The sequence below is a fragment of the Ruditapes philippinarum genome, unplaced genomic scaffold (assembly GCF_026571515.1).
Source record: "Ruditapes philippinarum isolate M1 unplaced genomic scaffold, ASM2657151v2 ctg2489_1_1_1_1, whole genome shotgun sequence".
Lineage (NCBI taxonomy): Eukaryota > Metazoa > Mollusca > Bivalvia > Venerida > Veneridae > Ruditapes > Ruditapes philippinarum.
The window spans coordinates 106,339-117,306 of record NW_026867168.1 but is presented as its reverse complement, the minus strand read 5'-3'; the positions used below and the strand labels follow the sequence as shown (position 1 = coordinate 117,306).

General features: G+C 30.4%; 1 protein-coding gene across 6 annotated transcripts in view; it reads right to left on the bottom strand.

Annotated features, from left to right (window-relative positions):
- Positions 1-1,293: 1,293 nt before the first annotated feature.
- Positions 1,294-10,968, bottom strand: part of LOC132735124 (uncharacterized) — a 48,650-nt gene continuing 38,975 nt past the window's right edge. For 3 of the 6 annotated variants that reach the window (XM_060722020.1, XM_060722023.1, XM_060722022.1), the window contains exons 2-3: positions 4,277-4,529; positions 1,295-3,517 (exon numbers count right to left, since the gene is read on the bottom strand). In XM_060722020.1, coding sequence (XP_060578003.1) covers positions 3,203-3,517; positions 4,277-4,489 — 528 coding nt within the window. In that variant the 5' untranslated portion in view covers positions 4,490-4,529 and the 3' untranslated portion in view covers positions 1,295-3,202. Of the gene's footprint in view, positions 3,518-4,276; positions 4,530-5,725; positions 5,881-8,301; positions 8,437-10,968 lie in introns of those variants that run through there. The other 3 variants (XM_060722019.1, XM_060722021.1, XM_060722024.1) reach the window with 3 other exon arrangements.

The window sequence follows — 10,968 nt, the reverse complement described above, 5'->3', positions numbered from 1 at the left end:
CAATGAGATGGCAGTATTTTTCAAATTTTGAAAGATTTTTTTTTAGTAAATGAGCTTTAAACAACCAGTGCTACTAACTAGGTTAATCGAATGAACTGATTAACCGCCGCTGTTACGCATGTGTGCCTTGAAGGCGTAGCTACAGGGATATTGGTTTTTTGTTTACATTCGTGCGATGCACAAGAGAACAGCTGTTAGTTTAGACGCTCGTCTTATATTATCGTGGACATTTTTTTCATAGAAATACATAGGATTAAAGAGAAAGTAGCCGTGAAAATAAACATATTTATTAAATTACCCTGTCTCTCCATAAACAAAATTATATATTATAGATGTAATTCCTTGTTTAGATTAGTTAATTTGATAATTTAAATGGATAAAAATATCGGTTGATATGCTGTAATAATATTTATCATTTGTGTATAAACAGAAAGTATTGGGTGATTAACCTGTGATTAGCAGACACAGTGAATGAAATGATACAAGATGTTGGCTGCAGGAGAAAAAAAACATTGCTTTGCTTAACGAAACGTTTGGGCTTTTATTTTTTATTTACTATACATATTTTATTTCTCTTATTCTGTTCGTTTTTTTCTTGTTTTTTTTCCTAGTATTTCAGTGTTGTTGTTGTTGTTGTTGTTGTTTGTTGTTGTTCGTTTTGTTGTTTTGTTCGGATATAAAACAAACTGCATGCATAAGTACTATTTTCTTATAATAATTACACAATCACAGAAAATAAAACCATACATTACCGTTAGTATCATACAATGTCGGGAAAATAGTTTCTTTTGTGAAAATGACTATTAAAACAAATCGTGATACGAATTGCTTAAAATGTCGATTTTCAATTAATTCGAAGTTTATTGGTTTATCATCATTTGCATTTCATTGTCGCTTTAAATGTCCCAGTTGATTAATGTTAAAATAAATAAAAAAAATTGAACTCATAGCCACAGTTGCAATCTTTTACTGCTGTGTGAAAAATGGTGACCTGCACTGTTTGTCAATGGTGTTGTTGTATCAGCTGGTCCTACAGGATAAAATAGTGGGGTGGGAGTAATTCTTTTCACTGTCTCATGTTGTAACTCGTGGGACTGACAGCCGAATGTATGAATATATGATTATGCACATTTTTGTTTGTAGGTAATTGTAAATTAAGCAAAAAAGCAAGATGAACACCTGTTTCATTAAAACTCATTATTAATCAGGTGGTTTCAAGATGTAGCCGAGCAATTATCGAAAGAATACCAACATACCGAATTCTAATTAAACTAAGTCTAGTGTATCGATTAAAAAAAACGGTTTTATTTGTCTATGGTTTAGATCTTATTCCGCCTAAAGATTAATTAAAGTATAATCTAATTCTACCGACAAATATTTAATCAATTGGAATATTGTCAAATTCAAACATAATTATAGGAAAACAGTCCAAAAGATGTTTCCTGTTTTAGTTGGTTTACAGTTTTATTCTCTCTTTTTTGTGTTACCTGTTCTGATTATTTAGGTAACCATACCATAAAACAAGGGTATCTTTCTATTATTTGATAGTAGTCAATGCCCCATCTACTATAATACAAGAATTAGTTTATATTTTCCGAAAAAGAATTGTTTATTTAAATGAAAATAAGGGCCGACTACTTATACTATTTCATTACCATCTCATGTTTATTTTTCATGAAAGTTTTGTTCAGATAAAGATTATGATATTATACGTACAAACAATATTGTTGATACAACACGATACTTTACAATAAAAAAATAAACAGTGTCGTCCGTAATTCATCCATCCCGATGTTGTTATACATGTATATTCTAGGAATTGTTTTAAATATTATCAGCGTTTTAACACTGCTTAATCTTTCCCCTACTGGTGGCCAAGATCTCCAGCACATACATGATGTCTGACCCTATTCCCTATTCAAATCAGTACATGTTTGAAAATTATTTTAAGATGATGAATTACTTTCACCAGATTGAAAAACGGACAACTTCATTAAAAATATTTAACGTTGTTAGGGTTTAATCAAAATATATTGACGTGCCGAAGCTAGATTCTGAGATTATTTTTGTTGTGGGTCACAATCTCCCTTCTAGATGGGGGAAATTGCCCAGACAAAAAATAGCACAATATCTCATCGCGTAGTACAATAAGTTGGACTAAAGGGTTAAGCCGATGTATATGTTGCATTTACATTGTCCTTCATGAACAGACTCAACCCGATTTCATTTACCTGTATTGTTTACTTTTTATTAAAATATTTCTTTTGAAATCTATTACGTGTGATCTTAGGATATGCTATATAATATAATATTATATTTATATTTAAATGCATCCTGCATTTCATGATAACTTGCGCTGAAATCTGATCAAAATCCGTGATCTTGCACCCAAAATAACGTTCATGATGTAATAAAACATTTGAATGCCATACTATCATCTTTTGCATCATGGGAAATTTGTTGTATCACTTATAACTACATGTAGTAGATTTTACCACATATTTACAAACTTTCTTGTACAATAATATCTAAATGCTTATCACCTGTATTGAAAATGGATATGAAAATCGTACGTTTGGATAATGGATATATTTTGTAACGGAAAGACTTTATTTTGCCTGTACGTATTTCAATGAAAATATGTATTGACCTAATCAAACATAACGCCATAATCAAAATAATTTGTAATACAATACAATTTGTCTTCGATGATTTATAAATGGCATGATACTCGAAGCAATATAAGTGGTAGACTCCAAGCAAGTCTAAAGCTTATTTTAATAAAGATTTATGTAAAGTAATAGGCTAGTTAACAATGACCAGATGTTACATTACATTGTACACACTATGTCGGATGATTAGCATATACCTTTTTAACCTCTTTGTCATTAAAAGGTCCGTTAACACTTATAATTTTAAAGCAGAAAAACATTTATGTAAAGTATAATGTAACTGTTATGGCAGAGTATATAAAGATATATTTCGTGTTTATGTTAAAATTACAGCAATGTATCAGTTATTGTTAATTATAACTTAAAAACATGAATGCTATCTGACAGTTTGGGTAGCGATAATTCTATTTTACCCTGACTAGGTTCTGTTTGTATTACGCAGACATCTATATTGAACACCATTTCCTTATGTTATACACACAAAAGCAGCACTTTGATATTTAGATAACGCCAACAACTTTTTTGCACTTTCATATCAATTCCTTGCTCCCCCTTCTTCTCGCAAGAGCTGCAAGATCTCGCGTTGTTTTCATAGAACATGTCCGTGGACGAAAAGCGTCATCTTCTTCCTCTGTGTCGGTACCGTCCAATGCTGTGACACTTGATGCTGATCGCACTGAATAATTGTCTAGCCCAAATTCACTGCCTTCAGTTGATTGTAGACTTGTAGTGGAGTCTGTCGCGGGACTTTTTCTGTATTTCCTGGATTTGGTCAATGAATGGATTGTGTCTTGAATATCACAGAATTGTCTTTTAAGTAAAATATCATGTTGTCTCAACAGTATCTGTAAATAAATAAAAACAATTATGTCCGTAAAGGAATTATAATTATTCTTAAGTTATCGCTACTAGAAAAATATTAATGTTCCTTCAATCAGTTTAAATCATACATACTTTTATTAGAAATTTTTAAAAAGTCAATTCATTGAGTGCCTCTATTTTATTTTTTCTCCTTTAAAAAAGTAATTTAGACAGCATTTGTAAACATTCGTATTATATTTGATTGTTGTTGGTTTTTCTGTCACCGCAGCTTTTGTTTGTATTGTTGTGGCAAAAAGTGATTAGCGTGTCTGTATATGTTTGCGTGCATGCTTATGTATATTATATTAAATTAAAAATAAACTTCAAAATCCCTCCCCCTCAAAAAAAAACAGAACAAACAAACAAAAATGTTCGGTTTCAACAAAAAATGAAAGTACTGTTCATTTGGTGTAAGATTTTTAAAATTGTTAAAAAGAAATTTTTCAAAAAATCTTTTTGGCATATATTACTTCTTCTAGACCTTTGATATTTTTCGTTAAGCGTTATCTCGTGCAACTCTAACAAGTCTATTCAAATCATCGCACAAAAAGTCACATTGACCTCGCCCCGGAGTCACCTAGTTTTTTGTTTGTTCATAAGTAAAGGGATACCTTTAAAATTTCTCCTTTGGAACTACAAGGCTTAATGTTATGAAAGTGACTATGACCTGGGGGTCAGATCCAGTCCTGTTTCTTATGTCTAAGCATTGTAATATTGTTTTTTTTATATAAAACGATACTCACGAGCTCTTGTTTCACCCACATAATGGCTTGCATCATATCCCTCATTCGTTCATCTTCTGTCTCCTCGTGCTCAATGATGATCGATGACTTCCGTTTTGAAGCAGACGACAAACCAGGTGACATTTCGTCTTTTGAGAATTTTTCATATCTTTTAGGCAATCGCAAAGCACCAGGTAAACTTCCGTGTCGTAACGGTATTATTCCATTCTCCATTTGGAGAAAAGTGAACTCACAACTTTTACTACTACATCTCCTATAAAATATGTAAAGTTTTCTATAATTATTAATATATAGAATAACCAGATTTTTTCATAGAATTATAACAGGTTAAAGCTTTTCCCACTTTGCGACACTTTTGAACTCTCCTTGTTTTCTGTAACCCTATCCATGTTTTATATACATATATTGTTGTATGTATTCGAAAAATTAGGTAACAAAATGAAAGTTGCAAGTTTGAGAACAAAGCTTTGTTAATATCAAGACAAGTATTTTTATGTATGTTATATGTACTCTTTATTTAGTGTCACATATTCTTTAGAAAACGTGCATTCACAGAATAAGCTAACTTTTCAAAAAGCTGTTCAAAGTGCATAAAGTTTATATATCAGCTGCAAATTATAGTTTAATTTTTTTAAAAAGAATACTTCCAAAATGTTTGTATGAATGAAATATGGTAGTACATTGCGAATATGAAAGTGAATGCACAAAAGCATTGCTACACGGTTAAAACCCTACTTAAAAAGAAACAGCATATATATATATATATATATATATATATATATATATATATATATATATATATATATATATATATATATATATATATATATATATATATATATATAAATCTTCGTCCCGGAACATTTTATTCTGTTTATATACAATGACATGTGTATTCAATAACAGAAACATCCTGTGTTACAACTTTTCCGAAAATAGAACATAAAATTATGGAAACACTATCATTATACTGTTGAGTAATTTTTCTAGCTATATAACTTTATACCCTTTAATACCAATTTAGACCACCTTGCGATTGATCTATTATAAACGTATTCCATCAGCTTTTATACACATTCTATATAATGATATTATGTTTATCTTATCAGTGATTAACATCATAGACAAAAAATGAAGGACGTGTCTGAAACATTCTTTGCAACTTTTACTATACGAGGTTTAATTCGTGATATATCTATGGTATGTATGGAAAAAAAAACTGCAAGAGTAATATTGTCCATTATTGTAAATGCTCAAAAACAAAATGTGAAAAGACACATATTGTCAAGAAAGATCTCCTGACTATGAATTCAAACACATTTGTCACAACCTTTATTACATCTTATTACCTGAACTAGCGTGAGTTTACAATCAAAATATTAATTCTTTTTTTCATGGCAAACATTTAAAAGAAAGTAAAATTTAATACAAAAAGTTAAACAAAAATACCTCAGCATTTTTGCCCGTTACACGTGAACTCTATCCAGTGAAAGAATTAAAATCATTTCATTTACATAATATATAACTAAACAGACACACACGTTCAGAATAAAATCCCTTAATGTTTAGAGTAATTACATTTCAATTTTTCCTTTATTCTCTGTGCAATTCACACAGAAAATGAAAAAAAAACGTGTAGTTGGCCATGTGGTAACAATATTCAATATGATTTACACCGTGTTTTGAATAAAACGTTGAAGACAAGAAAGACAGGTAAACTTAGAGTAGCATCAGCAACTCTGTGTTAATCTGACGAATCTTACAGACTGTAACTGTTAGCAGACATTCTAATAACAGTTCAGGCGTACTTGCATTTTAGTATGACTTAACATGAATAGTTAGTTAGGTTTCAAATGTTTGTTTTAAAACAAATATCCAAAATTGATGAGATCAATGTCAAATAATGATATATTCATTCTTTTATCTACTTGAAATGTAGAAATGTACAAAAAAAGGCTAATGCTAAAACGAAATTCTCATTGGTTCTAAATAAGCATTGTTAACAGTAATTGTAATGAATGATTGCAAGGGCATAATGGAAACAATGATATTTAAAAATGACGATATTTCACCTTAAACATATAGAGTTTTGAAAAAAAAACATCTTTTATAGACAATACAAAAAGAAATCATTTGATAAAACATTTTACATTATACTCAAATTTTAGCGCGATGGTTATGTCTCACATTCAAGTTTTCACTCAAGTTATAATAAACATTTCTGAGACAAAACTCAATCTGTTTGCATATGCCAAAGTAAACAATGTATATTTTTTCATTTTTTCAAAACATTTTGAATAGCATGGATCCAGTTCACCACGGTATACAAACCAAATTATTTTGTTCTCAATTGAAAATTGAAATCTATTAACATTTGCAGAAAAAACACTTTAACATATGCATTCAGCAAGAATCGTATTTTGATTAAGTTTTCATATTCCATAAACACTTCATTTAAATCTCATCAAATATTCTTTTCAAGTCAAATCTTTTTAATAATTTCGGATATTTTAACGTGGTATGGTCTGTTTATGAATCAACAAATGTTCGATTTTACAGTACGTTTAAAAAGAAAGAATGCTATATAAGATATAGCTAGCATGTATTTATGTATATGTATATTGTGTTCTAAAACAGGTTGTGATAAGTAATTGTAAAATTAAAAAGTTGCCCGGAAATGATCTAGTCTGCCACTCACATTTTACAGAAAAAAATTCATCGGCACTCATAAAATATTAAAGTTTTAGAAGTTTTCAATTTTCCGGCAAAACATGTGATTAGACATAAAGATAACTTTGAAACCCCATAAAATTATAATCTGCATTCTGAAATATTACCCACTGTACAAAAAGCTACAAAGTTAACTTAAAAATAACATATATATATTAAGATATGGATCTATTTCAGTATAGTATTATACGTACAACATAAACTGTTCGCTTGATCTTGATAAATTTAAGCAACAAAAAGTAACATTTCTTTAGATTTCAATAATTAATTTTTGACTGAAGTATCAACTTAAGAAACAACAATTTCTTTTTAATGTTAAAAGGTTAATGTAATATCAAATTCAAAGTAGGTTGTTATCTGTATTTCAGTTGTCACACTTGCTGTATTATCAATTGATGTCTAACAGACGCGGAAAATAACCTGATCCGATAGCTAAAACGAACTATCGTGTATTAAAATAACGTACTGGGAATTTCATCTCCTATTTCCCTCAGCTTTTTTAAGCTGTTGTATTCAAGCTTCATTAAAGTCTCATTCCACATATAATGTAAAAATGCACTTTCTTCTTCCTTTGTCTTTATGCAAACAATGCATGTGATCATTCTAAAATAGAGTGTTTGGGGGCTAGATACAGTTAACAATGACTTCGTAGTAGATTTGGAGTGCATAATTCAAATATTGATAGCAAAAACGATAGGAATCAAAGTGAACCGTTTCTCAAAATCCAGAAAATATCATTACACAATATCATAAAACGCTTATCAGCAAATAAAAAATACCCTATAAAAGATTATTTTTCTACAACATAATGTTGATTACGTACTTATAGGTCATTTATCTTCTTCAAGTAAATCGTTGTAAGAAAACAAAATGAACATTCAATAATTGATTATACTTTATTTTGACTAGTTGTTTACAGGGCTTTTGAGAGCTCCAAAACTGGAAAAATTTAAGATTTCCGAAATTTATGTGTTTTGAAATTATTGTATTTTCAAGCATCGACTCATATAAATGTTTATGTTAATTTGTCGTTGCAACTTGTTTCTGGTGCTAAACACATACATTCTTACTAAACAAAATGATATATTTTAACAAATCTACTAAAGCATGAATGCATTGATTTTGGCGAATATTTTTTTGAATCGTAAGATATCCAGCTCTTGAAAAGAATAAAGGAAGAATATTAATTAAAGCTTTGCATGTTTAATTTTTAGATAAGGCTTGTTCACTTCTTTTCTTTTATTTTCATATCATTGCTATCTTTTACGATTAATTAACTACAAAAGCTTTATTACCTTACTACAAAACTAACGTATCCAGCTTTTTATCAATATCCAGCTTAAACACAACTTATGTATCTTTCAAATGTAGCAGCAATGTAGCAGAATGTAGAAACGCGGTATATCTTTCTTAATTTCGAGACAGCAAAAGAAAGATCAGTGCATTTCAGCCAATTATGTTAACTCAATAAACATTACTTTTACGAGAAAAAAAATGACAGTTAGGCAGCATTATACAAATTCAATAGCAACATCTATTATCATACGCTACATGCCAAACGGGTACCCGGCTAGCATAAACATAAAACAACTATAAGTATACTGTAAACGTATGTCAGGATGGGGAAAATAAATACAATTCTTATACAGTTTCGTAGTTTATAACAAGTGTTTCGGCAACAACAGTGTCTAGTGAGTTAATAATACTGGATATAAATACATACCAACTGACAAGTTTGGATAACAATGTCGTTTTTAAGATGTTTACTGTATTTGAACTTTGGCGGTTACATTACTTGGAGGTCAAGACCGAAGTGACAACATTGGTTGGATTCCGACTTTAATAAGGTTCGATGTTTGAAATCCACCAATGAAACACCAGAAATCCGGAAATCCTCCAATGGACAGACGGTCGAATTTCTGAATCTGAAATCTTGGATTTCAATGGCGGCCATATTGAAATGTCATATAAAATCTACATACGAAAATCATTAATATACAAAAACATGTAGTGAATACTTAAGGATTTCTGACCTTAATCAATCATAAACTTTACATAAATTACGTTCTTGAATTGAATTTGACTGAAATTGATATTAACAATAAGAAATCTTTAATATAAAATATGAAGTGACAGATTTCAAAGATGTCTGTCATTGGACGTCTGCTACACAGAAAATGTAAAGAGAAAATCAGTTTTCTGCTAGACAATAAGGTAAGTTTAACATTTCTATCAGCTTAAATTGCAAAGTCAATAAGTGTTAATACAGTGTTCCTTCAGATCAATCAGGTAAGTGAATCTTGTTATTGTAGAAGTCAACAAATTATGGAGCTATAGGATTTCACAATGTCACTTGGATTTCATTAAAAGTTCTGTTGTAAGTACATTTCAGAATAATGCTAGAATGTCAGATCCTTACACACCCCCTCCCTAAGTCTTTAAGACTGATATTCCCTGAACTTTTTATACTGTCCGAAATAGGTACTAGACCACAAAATATTTATGATTTATTTCACAGTTAGTTAAAACTTCTGCTGTTCTGTAATTATTATTACTTTATGTATATATATTATATGAAAAGTTTATTTAATCAGATAATGTAAATGTCCTCAGTCTTATTGTAGTTTTTATGTCATGCTTAATTATTTTATTCAATTCCTAGGTGTTGATTCTTCAGATGCGGAAATGTCAAGATTTTATTCAGATGCGAATTTTAACACCAGCAATTTGTTTCAATATATCTTCCAATTCTTTAGAGTGTGATGCTGCTTCAAGCTGATACATGTATGTGTCTTACCAAGTTTTGACTATTTCTTTAAGCTTCAAAGATGTTTCAAATAGTAACCTAGATGGATGATACTCGCGTGGTAGCGGTTTGTTTGGAAGCAATTAATATGTATATTTATAACATACAGCATACATTCATACACAATTACTTTAGATTGAATACTACATATCTCCTAGTCTGTTTTAAAGCATTGAACAAATTTCTGATAGGCTCCTTATTCTGGGTACTGTTTTTCTAACCCAATGTCTACCAGTCATTAAGTTTCCCATAGAATACAGCAGCTTCACATTATAGAATCACACACGTTAAGACCAGACTCTCATGGCCATTAACACACGTGACATCATCCTAATGAAGTCACAATTGTCATCTCATCGTAATCCCTGGGTGATCAGGCCAGCATTACCGTGTCCCACTTTCCATTCCTCCAAAACTAATTTTATCATCCGTGAAAGGTGTTGTTATCTATGGTCATTCTTAATACACTTTTATCAAAGTAGGTATTCTTTCTTTTGTTCTGCCCATCTGAGATATGCATGTATTAGGTTCACAGGCTACCATGCTTACTTTTCCAATTCTAAAAATATATATAGGTCACCTATTGAAGTGCAATTTCCAACGTCACTATTTTGTTTGATTACTATAGTTTGTTCCATTCACTTGAGTGCATGACAAGTAACATGACAACACCAATTACTATTTGAAGAGAATTGTCTTTGTAATTAGATTAAAAATGATAAAACTGGCAACATAAAGTCTTTGTTTGGTACCTCTAAAATAACCCACATTGATGTTTGTACTTTTTCGGATACAATAACTTAAAAAGCAGAACAATTATCTGAATGTGTACCTGTCCATTGTTGGATATTACCATCTAAAATATTAAGTCTCTGATTTTCTATATCAGTTGTTTTCACATTTATTCATTAAAAGTCTTGGTCAATAATGCCTTGGGAATGTGAGATTTGCTACTTGTAACCCAAAACACTTTCATATGTTTGTATAATGCTGACAGCATGATCTAAAGCCATTCGCTCTTGTGCATTGTAACTTAAATCAGAATAGGCTTTGCGTGAAAGTTCAAAGAGGCCATCGGCAAAAGATGCAATAGATTCTGTTGGAACCCGTTTTCTTGCTTTCAGAGAAGATACCCACACTGGTTGATCATACTAGT